At 35.1% G+C, this 25761-nt stretch overlaps 1 protein-coding gene across 1 annotated transcript; it reads right to left on the bottom strand.

Annotated features, from left to right (window-relative positions):
* Positions 1-226: 226 nt before the first annotated feature.
* LOC129237268 (beta-parvin) lies at positions 227-25248 on the bottom strand. Its single transcript, XM_054871905.1, has 7 exons — positions 25029-25248; positions 16569-16813; positions 14565-14681; positions 9283-9467; positions 8861-9219; positions 1340-1545; positions 227-412 (listed from the first exon to the last, which is right to left on the bottom strand). Exons 1-6 carry the CDS (start codon positions 25144-25146, stop codon positions 1469-1471), a joined length of 1101 nt encoding a protein of 366 aa, XP_054727880.1. The 5' UTR covers positions 25147-25248; the 3' UTR covers positions 227-412; positions 1340-1468.
* Positions 25249-25761: the final 513 nt, after the last annotated feature.

Raw genomic sequence — 25761 nt, 5'->3', positions numbered from 1 at the left:
TCTCCTAACGACAGATATATTTTATAAAATACACTGGAATACAAATTATAGAGCCTTTTTGAATCGCTTGCATAAAACGGGCATTTGAAGGTAGAAATCCTAACATGCTTCTGACCTATTCGCTCAGACTTTGTAGACATTAAATATGGAATATTCATTGAAATTACGAAAAGAATCAAAATTTCGTATCTTTAATCTAACAAAAGATTTTGATTAAAAATCAAGATTAAGGTTTTCTTAATGTTAGTTTTTTAATATAACATTTCAATATATATATTTTTAGAAGTTAGGTTTTGATGGCATAGCATGACTTCATTTACACAATTAATCCATGGTAAGGACGAGCTTCTGTAGGTCGTAAATAAGTTACACAAACTTCAGATTTTAGACGTCAGATTCATGTTGACTGTATCTGTAATAAAAGGAAAGAATCTAGATTATATCACTTATATATATATATATATATATATATATATATATATATACACCCTTTCTGGGTGTTTAGCCGAGCTCCTCCTATTTGTGCGTCCTGATGTTGTTTCACAAATGAAAGGACCTACAATTTCAAGCCGACTCCGAACGGCAGATATTTTTTATGAGGAGCTTTTTCATGGCAGAAATACACTCGAAGTTTGGCATTACCTTCCGAGGGGCGACCGCTATTAGAAAAGACTTTTTCTTAATATTGGTGTTTCCCCGAGATTCGAACCTACGTTCTCTCTGAATTCCGAATCCCGCAACAATATCACTTATACCCTATGATCAAAAAGTACCGGGAATGTTTAATTTAAACGAACCGCGCGCGTGGTCGGTATATTTTTCTTATGTTGGTAGGACTGTAAGACACGTTTTCAAGCATTTGAGAGATGCTGTACGTTGCAAACGACCGGAAATGTCGGCAAACAATTTTTGGATTTTGCATGATGATAACGCGCCATCGCATCAAGCCCAAATTGTGTTAGATTATTTGACCGAGCACCAAGTAAATACCATCGTATTTCCTGATATGGCCCCGTGCGACTGCTTTTTGTTTCCCAAGTGGAAGTTACCACTTCGTGGAAGGAGATTTCAGTCGATAGAGGAGGGCAAAGAGAATGCGACGAAGGAGCTGAAGGCCACATGTGTGTTGCTTCAGACGGGTGATATTTTGAAGGAGATAAAATAAGTTTGCCTGAAATTTAACTCTGTTTTGTTTTATTTAAACATTCCCGGTACTTTCTGATCATAGAGTGTATACATATAAATATTTTCGAGCAAAACTATCTTAATATAAGAACCGTTCATTCTAAATGCAATAATAAAACTTCGGGTGTTGCCACAAATATGAAATTTTACTTACGAAGTTAACTATGAGAGCGTTTATCATTCGGATAACTGCATTAATAAAACTGATTCGGGAAGTGAAAAACTTAATTTGGTTACTTATTTGATGGCATAGCATGACTTCATTTACACAATTAATCTACGGCTAGGCCGCGCTTCTGTAGGTCGTAAATAAGTTATACAAAACACGTAAGGTAGACTTCAGATCCATGTTGACTATATCTGTAATAACAAAGAAAAAATCTAGATTATATCGTTTATACATATATACACATACAATCTTAATATAAGAACCATTATTTTTAAATGCAATAATAAAACTTCAGGAGTTCCCACATATATGAAATTTTACTTACGAATATAACTATGAGATCGTTTATCATTCGGATAGCTTGTAAAAATATTTGTTTAAAAATCTTTTATTAACAAACAAAATAGGCATCAATTTTTCTGTAAGGCTTGTTCTAGTGGAAACCGCCCCTGTTTACATTTATCAGGATACAGCTTTCTTTTATCACATATTTAACCTTTCAAAAATACTAGCGCCATACGAAAGTATATTGAAATCATCATATGATCTAGAAAGCCAACCTGAAACTAAAGTTTTAGTGAACAAAATCGAAACTCTGAAAAATCAACTCATTCCAAATATTTATAGACACAAAAAATCACTAAACTTTCTTGACTCCGTGTTAAATGCTTCACTGACACACCAGATCACGATGGTCTTATAGAAATCAAAACTTCACTTAATATGCTAATAGAAAATAATAACAAGCAAAGAACAATTAACTCACAGTTCGAAAGAATACTCGAAACCCTCGATCCCAAAACAATAACCGAAAACATTGTTATAACAGAAGTTTATAATGAACTCTAATCAATAACAAACACTATAAATTTTGCGAAAACTAATAATTTTTATTCTGGCACATTAAATTTGAAAGATGTGTACGATTTACCATAATACACCACGAAAAACTAGATATTCCAATGATTAATATATTAGAATATGCCGACATTTATACCTGTTACCTACAAGAAGCAATTATAACAATATAAAAAGATCCTATCCTCGAAACTAAATGCAGCCTATTTAGTGTATATCCTTTAGCACATAAGCACTGGGGTAACAAAACAAGTTAGTACGATAGCATTATATAGGGTTAGGTACGTAATGCTGCATGATACAATATTCTGTTTACAAAATGCGGTATACAAAATTCTGTATTTCAGAATTCTGTATTATAGAATTCTGTATACGAAATTCTGTATTTCAAAATTCTGTAAAAAATATTCTGTATTGCCGAAATGCTGTATTGACGAAATTTTGTATTGACAAAATTCTGTATTGACGAAATGCTGTAAGTAATATAAATGATAAGAAATTCAACAAATTTTATAAAAAAAGTGCGCACTTTTTTTCTTCAGTTTGCGCTTCAAAAAAATAACCCTCATCAGTCCAACTCCGGCTACGCAATCCACCGTATTTTTGCGTAGAACTCCTTTTTTCGTTGACTTTTGTCAATACAAAATTTTTTCAATACAGAATTTCGTCAATACACAATTTTGTCAATACAGAATTTTTTTAAGACAGTACTGAATTTTGTTTTTACAGAATTTTGTTACGTTAATTTACAGTATTTCGTACGAGAAGAATTTTGATATACAGCATTTTGTAGGGATCCCCATTATATATATTCATGAGAAAGGAGATTCCTTTAGCGGGCAGTTGTTTGATGAGATCATAACCGGGTGCTTTCTTTGTTTTGAGCCTTTTTATTGATGCTTTTACTTCGTTTTTCGAAAATTGTTTATGACAGGGTCCATCTAGTGAATGGGTTCCAGGATGTCTTTAACTTTTTTGGCAGTGCTTAGCGAGGATTCGACTTCATGTGGTATAAAGACTTGGGATAAGTAACGAGCAAATGTATGAGCTTTTTCAAGATCCGATTTAGCCCACTTATTATTTTCCATTGTGATCGCTGATTGTGTTAAGATTGGTCTTTTGAATTTTTTTTGCTGCTTTCCAAAGAGAGTATTCAGAGGATGAGAATGCATCGAGGTTACTAAGGTGGTTTTGAAGTCAAATGTTATGTTCTTTTCCAAGCTGCTTGCTGAAAGCAATTATTGAAATGTTCAACTGCAATTGTAATGTCTTCATTAGACTTGAGTGAGAACTCCATGCTAATTGTTGAGGCAATTACAGTTCGGAGATACTGCCAATCAGTTTTATTGCTGTGAAGAGTTCAGGGAGTAAGAGATTCAGCTGTGCCTTTATTTAATTTGATCATTAGTGTAGGGTGATCAGAGGTTAATTCATAACATGAGTTACAGGTTCTTTCACTTTCTGGAATACCTTTCGCAACGCAAAAGTCAATGAGCTCAGGGATTTTGTTTGTGTCACTAGGCCAATATGTTGGAGAGCCTGAAGAGGGTGTGAAGAGGTTCAATATTGTGATGGCGGCCAAGAGTTCTCGATCTTTTGGGGTAGAGAGAAAGTATCGTATTTCTCCGCTTTGTTAGAATGTTTGGCCGGGCTATATATAGATGAGATTATGATGGGCCGTGTAAATTGTCGACAAACTATGCTCGTGGCTTGTATAGCTTCCGTACAATATGAGTTAATGCCGTTTTTTATCAAAATAGCGGAGCCAGCATGTGCTTTTATCGGTGAAATGTGTTTCAGATATAAGAAGAATATCTAAGTCATGGGATTTGAGTAAAGTTTTTATTTCCAATATGTGTTTTGAGAGTCCATTGGCATTCCACAGGAGAACATTCATGGGTTTAAAGTAAAGTGGTGCACAAATGACTTGCTTATTACAAAGCAACAAGTCACACATTGCATGTGACACTGTTTGTGAAGACAAAAAGCAATGTTGGCACACAACTTGAACAGCAACGAAGAAAAACTGTCTTCAACAAGCAATACTACTTCGGCTCTATCGACAGTGCACGAATTGCACGACGCTGCTTATATGCTTGCATGGCAATGGTAGAAAAACCTTCTCATACAAGCTTTGCCGAAAGACATCAAGTACAATGTGTGAATTGGTGTCATATATATGTATGTACGTAGCGTATATTAGCAGGCAAAGTGTAAGTTACATTCAAATATTAATCAGAATTTAATTTTTATTCTACAAAACCATCATACCAAACATTAACTGCGTATTTGATTTTAAAATATCAGGAATTCATGTAAGTAAATAATCCACATTTGACACAATTCACTTGTTTGAATTGAATTGTTTTTCATTGCCTTTCAGTGTCATTGCTTTTCTTGCTATCTTGCCGAAATATGTGTGTTGTGATAATGCTGAGAGAGAAGCAAGTCATACAAAAGCATGATTTGGTTTTCTCTCTAGCTGCTATTGCCTGTTACTGTTAGTTGAGAACAAAACACTGCATTGTTGTGTGAATTTAGCAAATGACTTGAAAGCACATATATGTCGACTTGTGCACCACTTTAGTTTAAAGGGTTGCATTTTTGAGTCGTGAGAGTTGCGAGCAGATTCATCATTGATGAGACCTGTTATAAGACTTGCTCGAGCTTCTCTTGAGGGTTCTGATGTTGTTTCTTTAGGCTGAGAGACTGAGGGGGCATTTGTATTTTGTGGAGTATTTTTAAGAACTTGTGAATAGGAAGGTGATTTGAGTTGAGATTGGATGGTTGAGTGCCAGGGATAAATCTGGGTGAGTCCCGTGATTGGGCGACAGGAGCAGATAATTCATTATTTCTTCTTAGTGGCGGATATTTCAGTTTTTGCTAATTTTTATATACCATAGAGGCTTTGCAGTTGGCGCGCAAAGCGCACTTAACGGTGTCACTTTTCGTCTTACGTGCACAGATAAATTAGCTCCAACACATTTTATGCAGACTGCTTTTATGTGGCAATAAGATTTAATGTGTCCATATTGCTGGCAGTTAGCACATTGAGGGCGCTGATATCTTTATTATTTTAACTTTGTTTTAATTCAATGTTGGACATTAAGAGAGGTTTTTTAGTGGTTCTGTGTTTCATATTATATATATTTATTGCTTTGTAACCGAGATTTGCAAGTTCAAGCGAGATGTCTTCTGTGCTAGCGGAGAGATACATGTTTTTTAAAAATAACTTTAAAGTTCCTTTCTTGTTTAGGCTTGTATGTATAAAATTCTATTTTTTTTTTCTAAGAAAGTAACTATAGTTGTTGTTGTAGCAGCATAAACATTCCCCATACTTACATACGGGGAAGGCTGCTGGAGTGACAGTCCTTGGCCAGATATAAAAATCCGGATCGTTTCGGTAACGTAGAACCGACTGTCGTGGAAACGAGTAGTAACTATAGTCGGTGCTCATTATTTATGTATGAGTTTTAGGCCATACGCACCTACAGCTTTTTCTGTTAGGAGCTTCATCAGTGGGGTGATATTGTTAACTTTGTCAACGAATATTGGTGGGGGTTTTGCCATTTTTTCCTGGGGTTTGGGGTTTTCATTTTCGTCCTCGATTTCTAAGGGAGAAAATCGATTCCGAGCTGCTTAGCCATTACTGGCCAAGTTTAGCTTGTTTTTGGTATATTTTAAGCTTACCTGGGCTATGCCCCTGTATTATAACTTTTCTTTACCTCTACACCTCGCTCTACTATATTCGAAACGTTGCTATATATATACCATATATATATTTTAGAAAGAGAAGAAGGGCAGACTTGGTTGAAACAAGCTTGGTAATATATTGGCAGAGTCTCGCCAAAATAGTAAATAAAATCTTTTTCAAAGATATCAACTATTATAAATGCGTTTTTATCTTTCAAGGATTATGTATTCTGGCCAACACAAAGTTGGTTGCTGAAAATGAGGCGGAAATAAAAGATCTTATCTTAGATGAGTTCGCGAAAACTTGTTAACGCTGTAAATAAATTGGAATATTCAGAAAATTTTGGCCGTCGATGCTTCTAGTCGATCGACGTCTATATTAATTTACTCTGCAAGTCTTATGTTAACCTTTAACTGGTGACGTAGGGCCTGAGAGGCCGCGTGAAGGAAGCATAACGCTTTTTCACCCCTTTCCCCGCGCACTCCGGATTTGTGCGTCTCAGTAGCTTAGAGTTTAGTTGCGCCCGCGCTGTAGATGGAGAAATTTGTGCCACCCGCAGCCAAATAGGTAAGTACGATTAATGCAAACTTTTCTTGCGGCCTCTCAGGCCCGATGTCACTGCTTACGTAACAAATATTGGATTTCATAGTTTTTGTTTTTTTCATTATATTACAGTTATTATCAATACATATCAACTATGGATGACGATGGATTTAGTAGAAAGAAGCGGAGATGTGTCGAAGGTTCTGGTGGGGTCCTAAGTCGTAGCAGACAAGTGGTTGATGAACAAATAGAGGAATGGTTGATGTACGAAGACTCGAGTGGGTCAGAAGCAGAAAATATACCCGACAATTATATTGCTGAGCAGAGTGACCACGATTCGGCAACTGAAGCGATTGCATCTGAAGAGGAAGAAGAAGTTGTGCATTTACCAGTCCGAGTGAATGAGGAATCAAGCAGTGACAGCGATGAACCTTTATCTCGAAGATCTAGCTATTATTATGGAAAAAATCGCTACAAATGGGCAAAAAAACCACCCAACAGGGTTGTAAGGACATCTCAGCATAACATTATACCACCTACACAGAAGCCTCGATTAAGTGAGAGCGAGAAAAAAGACCCTTACGATTTGTGGGGTAAAATAATGAGCTCTGAGATTTTAGAAGAAGTTTTGAAGTGGACAAATGTGAAGATTGGCCAAACCAGAATGAGATACCAAAGACAAGACCGCCCAGAACTACATGATCTGGACATGATTGAATTACACGCTTTCCTGGGCCTCCTAATGTACACAGCCGTTTTCAAATCCAACCACGAAAACTCTGAATACATTTTTGCTACAGATGGAACAGGAAGAGATATAGAGAGAGATATATATATATGTGTTATGTCTCAGAAACGATTCCAAAATATTTTGATGTGTTTACGTTTTGATAATAGTCTAGACAGAGAAGAACGCAAGCAAAATGACAAACTTGCTGCAATAAGTAAAATATTTAATATATTTGTAAACAATTGCCAAATGCTTTATACTATAGGAGAGTGTGCTACAATTGACGAAATGCTAATTGCATTTAGAGGGCGTTCATATTTTGTTTTATACATGCCAAAGAAACCATCTAAGTACGGCTTAAAGATGATGTGTTTGTGCGATTCCAAAACTAGCTACTTTTACAATGGTTACATCTACTCAGGAAAGGGATCTGATGGTCAAACTTTGTCTATCGACGAAAATAAATTATTAGTTCCATCACAGGCAGTTATTCGTTTGTCTGAGCCTATACACAACACCAACCGCAATATCACATTTGATAATTGGTTCACGTCGATCGAATTGGTAGATCAATTAAAGAAACGCGGACTTACTTGCGTAGGAACACTAAAAAAAAATAAACGGGAAATTCCCAAAGAATTCCAGCCGTCCAAAACGAGAGATGTAGGAACCACTCTTTATGGATTTACTAACCAAATTACAATGTTGTCTCATGTACCAAAAAAACGTAAAGCAGTTCTCTTAGTTTCCTCCATGCTTCACTCTATTGAAACTGATGAAACTACAGGCAAACCTGAAATTATAGCCTATTATAATTCAACAAAAGGAGGGGTTGATGATATTGATAAAAAGTGTTCTATTTACACAAGCAGCCGCCGAACACGCAGATGGCCCATGGTAATTTTTTACAGAATGTTGGACATAAGTCTAGTCAATAGCCACATTTTGTATCAAATTCATGAACCTAGAAACAAAGACCGAGGACGTTTTACTAAAACTCTAGCAAGGCGCTTGGTTTTATTACATGCACAGCGTCGAGTTTACAACCTGCGAATTCCTCGAGAAATAAGAACCAGCTTGGAGCGAATCTTGGGTTCCGATATGCCACCTAACCAGCAGGCAACAGAAATCACACAGAAGACGAGAAAAGTATGTGCTTCCTGTCCACCAAAACTGAATCGAAAGTCAAATCATCAGTGTTATTCATGCAAAAAACATGTGTGTCTACAGTGCGCCAAACAAGTTTGTCCTGAATAGTAAAATAACTAAAGTTCAGTCGGTGTCATTTTTTATATTTTTTTATTATTTGTAATGTTTAGGTGATTTTTGTGTTTTAAGAAGTCTATTTGAGTTATGGAAAATGATAATTTATGTATGAAATTAAAATTTTGTTTTGTTTTGCGCAACTATAAATAAGAAGTCTATTTTATTATATTTCTTAAATTACATTACATGGTTAAAAGTTCCCAATACAGAAATAAATAATTAGTAACATTTATTTTGTTTTTCTTATAGATAAATATGTATCCTTACCATATAATAACATTAAAGTCACTTTCCGTAATTTTTTTCTAACGAATAAGGACATTTTATATAGGGGCATCTGAGGCCCCACGTCACAAACAACGTTATAAAACAACCACGTCACCAGTCAAAGGTTAATAATAGTAGATTAACTTACCTTCGGGACGAGCTTTCGGTTTCGGTAAGCCTGCATCTTGCATCAAATCAAACGAAAATGCTACATTTGACACCATTTGATCCACATCCTGGGGCGTAAGATGAAATTCGTATAATGGGACAAAAAAACCACCAAGCAGCCCCATTAATAAGCACAAGTATACACCATCTCGAAAATCTGAGTTAAGGTCGGTAATTTCAAAGTTCAACTTTGTTAAATGTTTGTTTACAAAAGTTATAAGTGACTTTTTAACGACAGATAATTTATCTGGAGCGCAATCAAATAGCGTATCGAAAGCATCTTTGTCACAACGCATTCCCACGTCATCATATTCAGAAGTTATTTGCTCTTGGAATTTTCTAAATCAAAATATTTTTATAACTTTCGCCTTTATACATCATAATATTTAAAAAGGAACTTACTGAGCGTTCAAAAGGCCACCACTTTTCTGAGCGATTACAACATTAACGAAAACATTTTCCGGTAAACGAATTGGGGCCCTGAAATATCGAGCTAACGCAACTAGTAAGTGTAGAATAGCAATTAAATTCTTTGAATGTACACTTTCAACCGACCATTTTGGTATCTTCTGATGAAATCCTAAGGTCTGCAAGTAAAGTTATTATTTAAATTTAATTTATAAATTTTAATTGTTAGATATCTTTAGAATTTTCAAAAACATCAAAAACGAGCAATAAGACAGAACAAGGAAATATATATTTGGAAATCCACATGCATTCTAAATTAAAGGTATATGAAAGAGTTATAAAATTGCATCATTAGTAAACTATAAAATGTTTTGGCTTCATATTAATAGTAGTGCGTTCTCTAAAGTGGAAAAGCATTACTTCATCCAAAATAAAATGAATACAATTCTGAAAGATGTCCTTTGCTACTTGCTCATATGTTTTGCGTCGATATCTTACCGACCAATTTCAGCTGCATTTCCTCTGCACATGTCGAATAACTTATTCAAGAATTTCAATATACTTGTGCTGATCCATGATACAATCAACACTTCTTAGCCCTGCCATAAGTTGTGTTACAAGTTAAGTACCGTAGTTTTATTTAATCGTGTCAATATTAAAAAAAAATTAATTTTCAATCGAAATGGTCAAATTTTGCTTTTACACAAACGATTATTGCAGCACGTACGGTTTCCATGGATAGTGACGCCGCTGCTCAAATCAAAGATTGTTTGAGGCTCTCCAAATTTCTGTGAGGTCTTCGACAGGTCATATTCTCCAATTCTGACCACAAACTTTAGTCCAACGGATTCAGATCTGGACTTCTAGACGTCTTCAGTTGTTGTTGTTGTAGCAGCATAAACATTCCCCATTCTTACATACGGGGAATGCTGCTGGAGTGGTTATAAATCTGTGGATATAAATCCGGGTCGTTTCGGTTACGTAGAACCGACTGCCGTGGAAACGTCTTCAGTCTTAACCACTGCTGGGTGATTTTTACCTGTGGGCTGGAGCGAAATCTTGCTGGAAAATGCAACGTTCTCCATTGAAGAGTACTGCTCAACTGCTCACCACGCCTTCTAAAACATCCTCCTGGTAGACTTTTTCCCCGGGCTGGATGGTGGCCACGCTGAACCCTTCAAACAACATTTTTTGCGTCATTAGAAGTTTTAACGACAGAAACTCCTTCAACAGTGAACATTCTCTCATCTTTGAAAATAATACTTTCATGGGCAACCGCGTACTACCGAACTTGAACTTCCGTCCTGAGAATGCCGTAATCGGAGTCCAACCACCACCTATTGTAGACGAAGAGCTCCAGCTTCCCCGTGAGACTCGTGTAACACTGGCACAACTACGTTCTGTAGTTAGGTTCTGTAGGTTAAACTCCTACATATCCAGAATCGACCCCAACATACCAAACACATGTCCGGCATGTGAAGGTACCCCGCACGACACTAACCATCTCTTCACATGCCCCCTTAAACCGACTCATCTAACCCCCCTCTCCCTCTGGACCCAACCTGTCGAAACAGCATGTTTCCTGGGCCTACCCCTAGATGAGCTAGACGAAGATGACCGATGATATGACTACACTGACAGGGCTACCTATGCTGTTAACAACAACAACAACAACAACAACCGAAGAAGTTGTTTGCATCTGTCAAGCATGATATAATTTTCTTCAAGCACGTTGTCAAAATGTGACCAGTTGAGCGAAGGAGGACTTTTGTGTGAAGATCATCTCTAATGAGTCTTGACATGGATCTGGTCGATATATATTTCCCTGGACATGATTTTCCTCTTTCTAAGGGAATATCTGCAAATTCTTTCCCGAACGGCTTTTATGACTGCACTGCTTCGAACATATTAACATTATTTTTGTTCAAATAATCGCGAACAAGACGTGATGTGTAAGCTGGTGCATTATCGTGATGCAAGAACCATGACTTGTTGTCCCACAATTCCTTCCTTTTAAGACGATTGATCTCGCGCAAACGCTTTAAAACGTCTAAATAATATTCAGCGTTAACCGATTTTGCGATTTGTGCGATTTTCAAGCACAATTTCCTTTACTTTTCCGATGTTTTCGTCGTTTACTGATGTTGCTGGACGACGTTCATGAGGCAAGTTTTCAACCGATGTACGGCCCTCTTTGAACGATTTTTACAACTGGAAAACCGTGCACGCGATAAAGCAGAGTCCCCATAGGTTCTCTGCAACATTTTTAAGGCGTCTGAAGCCGAAATTTTGTTGGAATAACAAAATTTCAAACAAATTCTTTGTTCAACTTGAATTTCCATCGTTAAATTCGAAGAACACACTCGAGCTTGACTTGTTTACAGTAGCACAGAAAACAAAAAATTTATTTTTGCCATATGTCATCCGCGGACCGTTTTATTGATAACGTCTCGTTCATATTTGAGCAGAAGATATGTAAGAGACCTTTGTGTTTATTTTCCATATGTGAAGTTATTTCTGGTTTACGCGATGTATTTGTTGAATAGTTTAATGTTTTTTTAATTCGAAAATTGAATTGAGAATGCTATTTTTCGAGTGAAGGATTTACGTAATGTAAAAGTTTTTCGGCCGCCGCAGCCGAATGGTTCGGTGCGTGACTACCATTCGGAATTCAGAGAGAACGTAGGTTCGTATCTCAACAAAAAAATTAAGAAAACGTTCTTTCTAATAGCGGTCGCGCCTCGGCAGGCAATAGCAAACCTCCGAGTGTGTTTCTGCCATGGAAAAGGTCCTCATAAAAAATATCTGCCGTTCGGAGTCGGCTTGAAACTGTAGGTCCCTCCATTTGTGGAACAACATCAAGACGCACTCCACAAATAGGAGGAGGAGCTCGGCTAAACACCCAATATATATATATAAGAGTTTTTTTGCAATTTTTGATATAGTTGGAAGTAGGCTTATAAGTCGATTTGAAGTTAAAGCTGTTGGATTTTTACCCGATTTTGGTAGCGAAATGATTTCAGCGACTTTCAATACTTTTGGAAAGTATTGTAAGCGAATCATACTGTTAAACAAATTTCTAAAGAATATGTATGCTTCAATTGGTAGTTCCGTAAGTGCTTTGCTCGTCAGCATATCATATCTGGCTGCTTGTATTGCTTATGTTTGTGCTGGTATCAGTATGAACATTATTATTCATGTTAAAATCGATAAGACTTTTTTGAAATAATTTACCAATGTCACTGCTTTTTCATCATTTTACAGATGCCCATGTGTTATCATCTTTTCTTAATAGTGGTTGATTGCTTTATCTGGTTTTTAGTTTGTACTTTTTGTACATTGCGAAATGTGTTTTAAGCGCAGTGTATGACAAGTTGTACCGCCTTGTTGGAACTAAATGTCGACGATGATTACCTGATTCATTTTTGGAACAAAAATTCAGTCAACATGCTAGATAGCACTCGCCATTCACCGTAACGGCAGCTGCTTTGGACCGATGATGCCGCCAGTGCTCTATAAACTTCGCAAAAATATATATATATATATATTTTTTTTTTTATTTCAAAGTAAATTTACACAATTTATTGAGATTTGTTCTGGCGCTAAACGATTCATGATGACTAACAGTTCGGTTCATTTGATTAGAAGCAATAAATTTTACGTAAGAAAATTGTTATTAAAGAAACCGTATTTGACCTAGTAACTGACAATTCAAATGAAGATTGTCCTTTGCTCGAAAATATTACTTCAGCTAACGGTATTTCGCAGCAGTAAAACTTCAGCAGTTTTTATATTGTGCCTGATTATTGGCTTACTTGAGTAGAGGCATTAACTAAATAAAAAAATAATAATAACAAATATAGGAAAACATTTTTTTATATTCGTATTTATTATTTAAAGCTTAGTAGTTTATGCTGGCACTTTGTTTAAAAATTACTTCGTAAATACGTTGATGAATGGATTTGTACAAATTCTCCAGATAACCTAATGAAATTTCAGACCAGGCCGTTTTAATGATTCGAATTAAAGCATTTTTGTCTTCAAATTGTTGCCCATTCTCATACACCTTACGAGCAAGCCATCCCCATAATTTTTCAATAATCATCATCATGGGAAATTTGGTGAACATGTTAAAGTTTCAACATTTTGGCATGCAAATTAACCACACTTGTATTATCGTGCTGAAATAATGTAATAGATCCAAATGTTTGACAAACCGTTTTCTGTCTTCTTCTTCTTCTTTCTTGATTGGCGCGATAACCACTTAGGCGTTTTTGGCCGGGTTCAACAAAGCGCGCCAGTCGTTTCTTTCTCGTGCTAAAGGGCGCCAGTTAGATGCACCAAGTGAAGCCAAGTCCTTCTCCACCTGATCTTTCCAACGCAGACAAGGCCTTCCTTTTCATCTGCTACCACCAGCTGGTACCGCATTAAATACTTTCAGAGCCGGAGCGTTTGTATCTGAATTGTATTTGTATTTTTTCTGGCTGAAATATTTGCCAATTCTTTAATTCTTGCTGTTGAAAGTGCGGAATTTAAAGCAATTCAAAGGATTTTGCGGGTTTCCCTCAGTGTTAAAGCCATCGAAGTTCTGCCTTTGTAGTTCTTACCAAAGGAGGCACCTTGTTTCACGTAAAGACCGACAACGTTTGGACTTCAGCCAATCTTTTTGGCAATTTGGTGATTTGAAAGTCCGCCTGAGGTCAAGATATCTATTTGTCCTTTTTCTCGATCTGTCAAACCTTTCTGCTTTTCCATTTTATTAGAATTAAGGAGTTTTCGGCCAAACACAAAGAGTGATTAAAAAACCTAACCCTTTTCACAGCTTTAATGCGCAAATAATGTAGGCAAACTGAGTGCCTTTATTCAAGTGAACCAATAAATCAAGCACAATATTAAAACTGATACAATTTTACTGCTGCGAAATAAAAATAGATAAAATAACATTTTTATGCATGTTTATTTTCGAGCAAAGTACAATCTTCACTTGAATTATAATAAACCCTTGGTTACTAGGCAATCAATGCTTTAACATGCATTCCATAAATCTTATTGTCTCTTAAATGAAGCAGACCTTACTGAACATAAATGTCAACACATTTTGCCATTCTCAGATATTATTCCATAGTTATCGATATCGAAATTTCTCATGCAGTTAAAAAAACACCCGACATAAGAGATTTTATTTGATTAAAGTAATTAACATTTTAATTAATCAAAAATAATTAAATCATTCGGATATTTGATAACATATTATGTAGATGCATATTTTTACTTACATGATTAACTGCATTGAGAACAACATCAAGCTTTTGTCGTTGCCCTTCTTCAGACTGTGTTACTTCGAGTACATCAAGTTTTTTGCCTGTCAGTTTCTCCCATAATTTATGTAAAACCTAAAAGAAATTTGAAATAATTCTAAATTTTCAGGTGTGTACAGTTGCTATTTATATTTCTGGTATTGGGCAGTTCCAATGTTGTTTGCATTAGAAAATTGGACATATTTTACCATAAACGTACTCAGAACGTTTTTATGATATTAGTGATCCATATTAATGTTGTTCACAGGGGCTTTGAAAATTCATCTTTAAGCCGTGAACGCTTTCGTGCGATTATTTTCCACAAATTTCGACGAGGATTAACAAGGGAAGAATTAAATAAATTAATTATACGGCGAGCCATTCTTTCGAGGAACACGAACGACTTAAATAAAACTTTGTTAAAAATTGACAAAATAGCCAACGATATTGGCCTCTTCGTTAACGAGTGTAAAACGAAATAAATGATGAAATCAAGACGGCACACAAATGCACAGAATCCTTATGTAGGTGCATATACTTTTGAAGCAGTGCAACAATTTAAATATCTAGGTGTTATGTTCACTTGTAGCGGTAACTTAACACCCGCAATCGAAGATCGCGTCAACGCCGCCAATAGAAGGTACAATTCACATCTTAGTTTGTTCAGGTCTCGTCTTTTATCTAGATCTACGAAGCTGACCATGTGTAAAACTCTTATACGACCAATTTTGACATACGGTTGCGCGGTGTGGACTATGAAAATTAATGACAGTGCGCTTATTGCTAACTTCGAAAGGAAAATTTTAAGGAAAGTGTTCGGACCCATTAAAAATGAAGATGGCAGCTACAGAATTAGGTACAACTCGGAATTGAACGAACTTATCCAAGGCAAGACAGCTGTGCGTTTTGTAAAGGCGCAGCGTATGCGGTGGCTAGGTCACGTGCTCCGTATTCCTGCTGAATCCGCTGTAAGTAAAGCCATGACTGGAAAGATAACACAGGCCTGCAAAATTTAGCTTTTTTCAGTTTCTAGAATGGCTGTACTTGTTTCTTGTAGTTTTTTATGCGCTGAAAACGAATCTGACCTTCAAAATGCTCCATCACGTCAGGATTTTTGGTAAATGAAGCCTAAAAGGTCAAAAAATGGCCATTTTAGCCATTTTTGATAATTTTTTTTGGGATAGAAATTTTTTTTTTTTTATTTTCGACGAAAAGGTCGCATAGTACAACTCTTTAGTTTAAAAAGACATTTTTTTAAATTATTGTACGATTTTAAAAAAAAAAAAGTTATGACATTTTGAAATTAACAGTTTCAGTTACGCCAATAGACGTTATACCCAACGTATACGTGATGGAGCATTTTGAAGGTCAGATTCGTTTTCAGCGCATAAAAAACTACAAGAAACAAGTACAGCCATTCTAGAAACTCACCCTCGCAGGACTGTGTAATTGGTGCGAAGGCGAAGGGAAGGCCGAGAAACCGATGGATAGACGCAGTAGGAAGCGATCTCACAGCAATGGGAATTCGCAACTACGAAGGAAAAGCAAGTGATAGAACACTTTGGAGGAATTTTGTGAAGGAAGCTTTGACGCACCCCGCGTTGTAATGCTGTGAATGATGATGATTATACGGCGAGCAGGAACCATCCTCAAGCACTAAAAAACTGGTGCAATGAATTTTGTTGTAACCGCTGCCCGTTCACCGGCGAATTCCTGGAAGGTCATCTGAAATTACTAGTGCCCGAAAATATTTATGATGTGTGCGAAATGATTGAGTAAGATAGTCATGGCATGTGGGCATTAGCATGACGAGCATCAATAAAATCTTGCATACCTTGATAACCTTGTGGTAAAATAGATGTATTCGCGCCAGATCCCACACAATTAAAAAAATTAACTTAAAACCGTTTTCAACCACAAATGTTAGTTTTTCCATTACTATGCCAGAAATATAAATAGCAACCCGCATAATATAAGCCCAACCTGTCCGTCGTACAAATCTTCTTCAATGCTTTGTACTATAATTCGTTGCTCAGCTAATTCGTCATTCAACCAGTCGATTAGAATTCGTTGGAGTTTAATAACTTGAGGATCATTTAAAGATTGCGGGTCTATTACCGCTCGTTGCTCCAACTCTTGCAATGTATAGTCTTCTGGAGGTATGTCAAACTGATTGGGCAATCCTGGCGATTCGATTGCATGTTTTCCTTCCTCTTCCACTTTTTGAACTTAAAATGTTAATGTAAAAATAAAATATGAAAGCTCTGTTAAGGTTATTGAGATCGAAAATAAGTAATTTTTTAAAAATTGGTAGTGTTGTCGAGAAATATTAACATAATCTAATAAATTTATGAATAGCTATCATACCACGCCATATCTGCTGCTAACCCTTTTGCATATTGTTGCCCCTATTATGTATTGGAGACATTTGTCAAGTTGTTCATCTAGTACTAGTATCGATATTTGCATTATGCAATGCGATTAATATCGGTGTAAAGAAAAAGCCAGACAATATCCCTGAGTTTGCTCTAAAGGCAAGTACCGTTTTAAATAATTGAGAACTTTGCTGAAAGTATATATATGACAATTTATGTGAAAAAAATGTCAAAATCTTCTTCGTGGCAAACATTTACGATTTTTAGAACAAAGCAGCTTCGAGTTATTTTGTTTGAAGAAAGCGCAAATGTACATATTTTATTAACAAATCCATATTTCCCGGTTCGTTAGTAATTTTAGCTTAAGCAAAACTATCATCGTTTTTTAAAACCTCTTACTGGTCAACTGCGGTACCTCGAGTTCTTAAGCTTTGCGTAGCCCTGCGATTCTTTGCAGAAGGAAGCTATCAAAAATGCTAAGGAAACGTTTTAAACATATTGCACCCTAAATACAAAAGGGTCACAACTCAAAATTTTCCAAAACTGAGTTTTTTGCATAAATTAATTCAGAGTACACTTTTCTAACTGCTGCAAATATTTCGTTCACATAACTATGGGCTCAAGAACAGCTGATTACTTTTATTACACATAAAGAGTTTTATTTTGAGTTCTGCCTCTATAACTGTACAAAGTGATAAATTTCGTGGTATATTATTTTGCATTGTGCCTCTTTAGTTGTGAAAAGTTAGTTCAATTAGGTTAGGAAACTTATAAAATGAAAACATTTTATCAGTTAAAAAGGCACAACTTAAGATAATATCACTAGTTAATCGAAAAAATTTCAGTTAAAGAGTCATAAATCAAAATTTTGTTTTATTTTCGTAAACATAATATAAAATTGAAAAAAATATAGTAGAACCTTCTTCAATGTTGTATATTTTCATGATGGAACAATATTTTCTTTAAATATTACAATAATTTTTACATAAAACGTTTTTTGACTCTCCTGAAAATCTTAGTATTTTGAGTTGTGACCCTTTTGTATTTAGGGTGCGATATGCATAGATAGAACAAAAAATGTGTGCTACTCATATAAAATTTACACGAGTAAAGAACAGCAGACCAACAACAAAATTAATTTTCGGACTGGATTGGATTTCCAGGTGTAATAGGTTGTGTGGAAGGCACCTATGTGCACATAGCTTCTAAGGAGTTACAGCCCTTTTACATAAATCGAAAAAAATATTTTAGCATAAACACTTTAATGGGAAGTAAATTGTCGTTTGTATTTATTTTTAATACATACGTGTAAATTTTGTATAATTCAGGTTTACGACTGAACGAATGAACATAACTTAACATAACAGACATTCACGAACCACTCATGGCCTTTATATGGAATAACAGCATACTCAAGGAAATGATGTCAAATAATGCAGGAGAAAATACATGGCTTTTCGGTAACATATTTTTATGCATAAACTAATGACAGTGATGACCAATGACAATTAACAAACGTATTTGTGAAGCCGGGTTGCCGTTGAAGACATACATGATGAGAGACGCAGAAAGTGGCAGCCGAGAAGGCCGACACAAAAAAAAGCGTTGAACATAATAGAGCATTGCCAAGAACATAATATAGCGAACTTTTGGCGTTTTAAAGTCAAAATTCAAATGCCTATATTCCGAAGGCGGGCTTTATTTTGAACCAGTGAAAGCAACTATAGCTGTAGCCATTTATAATATCGGGCGTCGCTATGTTTCGGGTCCTGCAGAATATGATACCTAAAATTATAACGAGGAAACAGATATACTCGTAAGTTCGGATTTTATATCAACCAGCAATAATCATATAGCTTAAGAAATTAATAATAGTTTACGTAATAATAATTTAATTGAAAAGTTCTTTATTGATTTAAAATCAACTAAAACAGTTAAAATTTCATTTAACAAAAAACAATATTTCATATTGCATAAAGCCTCTTAAAGTATTTACTTAAAATTCTAAAAATTCAAACCTATTACCGAAGTGTGTTGGCTTGGTTTATGCGGTCTGAGATTGGCTTCCAAGAGTGCAAGGTGTTACGCATTGTCCTAGAAATTATAAGGCCAACGCCGCTTTCACCTCTGTCATCCTTTCCGCTGTGCAGTATTGTGTTGCCATACGCTGACGTGCAGGATCGCACAGATGGTTGAGGACTTCGCTAAATTTGGTGTGTCTGCGCGCCACTGATGCAATGTGTAACTGTGTGTTTTTCTTTTTGATTGTTTAGCAGACAGAATGCAAATAATGTGTAGATATTGTGCGGGAGTAGGGATGGGAAGGATAAGGGGGTAAGTAGGTAAGTTCGGAAAAGTGCGAGGACCGTGCTTGACGTGGGATTCGAACCCACAACCCCTAGGATGGTAGGCTAGTGCACTTACGCTAGACTACCGAGACCGCTGGGTTTACGCAGATTTAAAACCATATGCAAATTATTTGCTACCACTTTTCTAGTGCGCATAATGTTCGCTCTTCCGTTGGACCTCCAATACTAAAACTTGGCTGTTTGTAGTCATTTTTTTCTTTTTTTTCGCCTTATATGTAGTTAATCTGCACGTACAGAATTGTGTGTACGAAAATATCATGCTTGAACGTGCGTATATTAATGCAAAAAAACTATATACTATTAGTTCGTTAGCGAAAATGTCCCTTTGTTCGTCATTTTGCCAAAATTTCTGATTCTCCCTTGCAATTGATTAGTTGGATTCCGCTAAATGCGCTCGAACTGCTTACTAGCCGTTATTATTACTGATCTTGAAAATCCATCCAAAACCATTTGTTAATTATCTATATAAACACATTCAGGTTTTCACATTTACTTACAATTAATAAATTCGCACAACTTCTCCTTCCAAAGAGGATAAAAAAAATGACAACTGGTGACGAGCAGTTGCCTCACTTTGACGCGTATACTCGATACTATAAAATAAGGTAGTAGCCGATTTGTTTTTTTCTTTCACCTTGTACATGTGGCTGTCAACGTACAAAACATTGTTGTAGACCAATGAATGCGCCTTGGATAGTAGAAAGTCATAATACGGATGATTGAGCTACCTGGCAGGGCTGCCGACGGTTAGTAACGGGCTACCAATTTATTTTAAGTTGCCGAGAGGCTACCAGTCTTTGTACATAATAGGTGTATATATAGTAGATATTTGTAGGTTGTTGTGGTAGCAGGTTAAACATTCTCCATACAATTACGGAGAATGCTGCTGGACCGACAGTCCTTGGCCGAATATAAATCCGGGTCGTCCCGGTAACGTAGAACCGACTGCCGTGGGAGTGGCAGCATATTTTCTTAATCGATTGTAATTTAAATATATGTACATACGAGTATATTGTTTTATTCTGTAGAAAACATTTCGATTACGTATTCGACGAGTCGAAATTCCAATCCTGAGTTGGGATAAATCTTCTGATTTCAAAGGGGATTGACTTCCGACAGTTTTCAACAGAAAATCAAATTTGCTGTGACTCTACCGTTAGGTGACACCACCCTGACCGGAACGACCCGGATTTACATCCGGCCAATGACAACCCTCCAGCAGCATTCCCCGTACATTCATGGGGAATATTTAAGCTGATACAACAACATTCACTTCCTGAAATAAAAAACTCGTCTTCAAGCCGGTTAAATTTAAAATGTTTCTACGACATACTGGGACAAAATAATGATGTATCTAGCTCGAAGAAAATCGTGAAATGAAAAATTAAGAATTTTGTATGTGAGGTAAATGAAAGACAAATGCTCACTGTAGATAACGATGCCAGATATATCCAATTCGATACGAAATTAAAAATGTTGTGCATACCTAAATAAGATCAAGTTACATACTTCAGCAACGGCTTCTTTTAAGCTCATCTATGTATATATCTATATATATATATAATATATAAAAATGAAATGATGTTCGTTTGTACGCATTTTTTTGGGCCGATACGAGGCCAATTTTATTCGTTTTTTTTTTCATATTATAGGGGTCCACTAGGGTAAGGTTTTTAGCAAAAAAAAAATTTCTTTTAAATATTTTCTTCATATAAAAAAAAGAAAAAATCAAAATATTGTACAAAACAAACTTGCTCGATTCTTAGATTAAAGTAAGTTTCGAATCGACATTCATTTTATGTGTACAACTTTTTTTGAATTTTTCGTTATTGTATACAGACATTTCAAATAATTCGAATGAAAAATTTTTTTTTTTATTTCTTCCATAAAATATTACACCTGTCGTTAGACAATAAGTAATTTGATTTACAAAAAGATGGAATGAGAGTGATATTGAAGGGCCAATGCCCCCCCCAAGCTCATTTAGAAGAAATATATACATATTATTTAAAAACAAGTGGTTAACAAACAATGATATATACGATTAGTTGACAATTGATTACAAGGATTTTGCAAGATCTGTTGGTGTTTGACGGTTAAGCCGACTTTGGGTCGATTTTTCTTTATTTGGTAGTCTTCTCATCATAGGATTTGTATGCGTTAATAGTCTATTTATGTGTCTTCTGCTAGCGCTTTGTATTGTTTCATCAATAGTATCGATGTCAAGGTCGCGATGAATATCTGCGTTAGGTATGTACCAAGGTGCATTAGTTAAGGTCCTAAGTATTTATGAAAATAATGTTTCAATTCAATTGAGCAATGCTTTCTTTGACCAATTCTATATGGAAATGAATGCGTTTGCAAACGATGTTTTCGGCTATGAACAAATGTTGGAATCGAATGAAAAAGGAAAGAAACGCGAAATGATAAAAAAAATTCTTGGAAAATTTAAAATGAATGGTGCTTCATTGGAAAAATTCAAAGGTAATAAGAACATACGCAAGATAAAGTTAGAATTCGAATTTTTAGATTTATTTTGTTTATTTCTCATTTTTTCAGAAGTACACCACACAACAACTCATTCCAACTCTGATTTTGAAATCCTGTTGGAATTGGTGATCGATAATTTTGTCACTATAATGGTCAATGGAAATTTGCGTGTATCAGACCCTGCATATTATTTACCATATCAACTTTTTATGGAACATATGGACCAAATGAACACAAAAAAATAATTTAGTTTTGTTTTGATTTTTTGCAACATTTTGGTTTTCAGTTAATACAATAAAAACAATACTGTTTTTTCGTGAACACAAAATTCTAAATTTATTACCTTGTTTGTTTAGAATTTTTTTAGAAAAAAAGTAAATTTTTTGGTTTTGAGGAAATTTGTTTATTGTTGCTATTTGTGAAAGCGTAGATATTTGTAAGTATTTGACTATAATCCTAAAAGTTAATGGAATACCACTATGACACATAGAAAACATTTTTTCAAAGGGGTGTTTTTCGAAAATTATAAAAAAAATTGTTTTCAAAAATTTTGAAGAAATAAAGTAAAATAAAAAAATTTCGAAAGCATGAAATTTTTTCAAAACCAAATTTTCCTCAAAAAGATAAAAGAAATTTCTTCGAAGAGGTATTTTTCTAAAATTACAAAAAAAAAAATTTCAAAAATTTTAAACAAATAAAATAAAATAAAACTTTTTCAAGGGTATGAAATTTTTTCAAAACAAAATTTTCTGAAAACCAAACAAAATTAAAAAAAAAAATGGTGTTTTCAAAGCATTTTATATTCCACTATTAATAGAGAATACTTTTTTTCGAGGGGGTGTTTTTCAAAGCGGAAAAAAATCTTTTTTAACAAATCAATTTAAACTTTTACAAAAGTATGAAATTTTTTCAAGAACAAAATTTTCTCAAAAACGTTAAATTAAAAAAAAAATAGTTTTTTCAAAATATTTAATTTTCAGCAATTAACTGAGAAGAAATTTGTTAGAGCGAAGTGTTTTTCAAAACTTCAAAAAACACTTTTTAACCAAAAAAAATAAACCTTTTTTCAAAAACAACAGGAATGATAACATTGCCTAACAATTTCTGCACTTTTGCACAGTCTAAAGAGGCATTGATACAGAGTGTATTTCCAAACATAGTTCAACATTACAAAAACCATGATTGACTCAGCGAAAGAGCAATTTTAGCTGGGAAAAATAAGGACGTCAATGATATAAATTCAGCTATTTTAGATCAAATACCTGGTGGCATAGTTGCGTATAAGTCAATAGACACTATTACTGGTCAAGATGAGGTCGTAAATTATCCAACTGAATTCTTAAACTCACTCGATTTGCCAGGCTTACCACCTCATAATTTACGATTAAAAATTGGAGCACCGATTATTATGCTGCGCAATAGTAATGTGCCCCGACTTTGCAACGGTACCAGACTCGCTGTGAAGAAGCTAATGGGTAACGTTATCGAAGCAACAATTTTCAAAGGGAAGTACAAAGGAGAAGACATTTTGATACCCTGAATTCCACTGATTCCGGCGGATTTACCATTCGATTTCAAACGTTTGCAGTTCCCTATTCGCCTTGCCTTCGCTATGAGAATTAATAAGGCGCAAGGACAGTCTCTACAAATGTGCGGTATTAATTTAGAATACCCAATTTTTTCTCATGGACGATTGTATGTAGCTTGCTCACGAGTTGGCAAACCATCGTCATTATTCACGCGAAAGATGAAAAAACCAAAAACGTTGTCTACCAAAAAGTGTTACAATAAAGTTCGAATGAAATTGTATCAAAGAATTTGCTTTGTTTCGTATTAATTTTATTCTCTTTCAGCAAATCATTGAATTTATCGTCTAGCGAAGCGGGCGAGGGTACGCTAGTGATATTATAAGTAAATGTGACTTTTTTGTATCTCAAATAAAAGTGCTTAATGATCACGAACTTAAAATCTATTGTAATAATCTCAATAAAAAATAATAACAATCTCTATAAAAAATAATAATCTCTATAAAAAATAATAATAATCTTTACCCAAAATAATAATAATTTCTTTAAATAAAAAATACTGCGTATTCTGACAAAACATGAAATAACATTTTGATAAATACAGTAGGTTCTGTTTTTATGCGGATTTTTTTATGCGGTTTTGAAATAGTGCGGTTTTTTTTTTAAATTACAAAATGCATGTCGACCTATCGGGAATTATACATATAAACAAGATTCTAAGCCAGCTAAGCAAAAACTCATCACAGATTACATCAGAAATGCTAACCCTACAAGTATGGAACCGCCTGCATAACTATCTAGTTCAGACGTGTACATTTCCTCAAGTCACGAAAGTGATTTTACGCCAAATCCTAAACGAACGCGCAACATGTGGGTATTGTCTGATTTTATTTCTGACTTAAATTTATTTTTCGATTCTGACGTTTCTTAAATAAAGATATAATTTTCAAAAATACAATATTTTGTTTATGCGATTTTATTTAATTATTTCAGATTCATGCGGTCTATGGAACGTATCTATAGTTATAATATGGGACTAGTGCCCTTTTTTATGCGATTTTATTACATTATTTCAGATTTATGCGGTTTTAGCACTTTTGAAACGTATCTATAGTTTTACTATAGAACTGGTAGCTTTTTTTATGCTGTTTCTTGCGGAACGTATCTACCGCATAAAAACAGAACCTACTGTAGTATGAATTATAAAATCTAAGTTACATGCTTGCTGGGTTAACAATTGCTTTATGCATTTCTCTTCAACGATATTTCAGTATAAGAATCAAGTACGGTCGTAAAAAACCCAATTTTTAAGATTTTCCTGGGGATTCTATAGGGACCCTAAGAGTTTCGGACCTTGATCTTTCTATTTGGCGTGGTATAAAGGAAAATTTATCCTCCGTTTTTTTAACCACGGTCAACCAGATAGAACTTTTCCCGAACCATCTGTCACAAATGAATTCAATAATGCGTCATACCATGTACATTAACGGTGTGACCAGTCGTGGTGATTCGTAAGTAGCGTAATTTCTGCCCGTACAAAGAACAAGTTAACATATTCAACTATGGCATGGCGATTCATAGATTAATTAAAATTCCAATAGTTTTAATTATATTCATAGAATCTATTGATGCTATTGATATCTTAAAAACAGATGTTCATGTTTATATGTATGTAAAACCTACCTTCCTTTGTTCCTTTCTTTCGACCTAATGTACTAAATTTATCCCAAAAACTTTCTTCCCTTTCTCCACTTCTCACATTACCAATGGAATGGGGAGATTTTGAGCGCCGTAAAGACATTGCAGATATAAATTTACTATGTGAAAATATTGAGTTTTAATTTATCAAACTTTGGGTGTATATATACTTCCTCAAACAATCTCAACCTGCTATCGATATACACCTTATCGATATAATGTATATTGCTAATGCTAAGTTCCCACGACATTGCTGTTTGTAATGTTATCAAAATTCGTTCTCAATAATAATTCGCAACATACAATACGTGAAGCAAATCATCTCATTGATAGGATTATAATAAAATTTCAATAGCCGTGCAAACTATAAAACCTTAGGTGTCTTCCCTAGTTTCGGAAATTGGATTGGTTTTTAATGTAATGCTACTTAAACAGCGGCCGTAGTAGCCGAATATTTAGTGCGTGACTACCATTCGGAATTCACAGAGAGAACGTAGGTTCGAATATCGGTGAAACACTAAAATTAGGAAAAACCTTTTTCTAATAGCGGTCGCCCATCGGCAGGCAGTGAAAAAACCTCCGAGCGTATTTCTGCCATGAAAAAGCTCCTCATAAAAAATATATCTGCCGTTCGGACTCGGCTTGAAACTGTAGGTCCCTCCATTAGTGGAACAACATCAAAACGCACACCACAAATAAGACGAGAAGCGCGGCCAAT

Source organism: Anastrepha obliqua, chromosome 2 (genome assembly GCF_027943255.1).
Source record: "Anastrepha obliqua isolate idAnaObli1 chromosome 2, idAnaObli1_1.0, whole genome shotgun sequence".
In the NCBI taxonomy this organism is placed as follows: domain Eukaryota; kingdom Metazoa; phylum Arthropoda; class Insecta; order Diptera; family Tephritidae; genus Anastrepha; species Anastrepha obliqua.
This window is presented reverse-complemented; position numbering and strand designations above follow the sequence as displayed.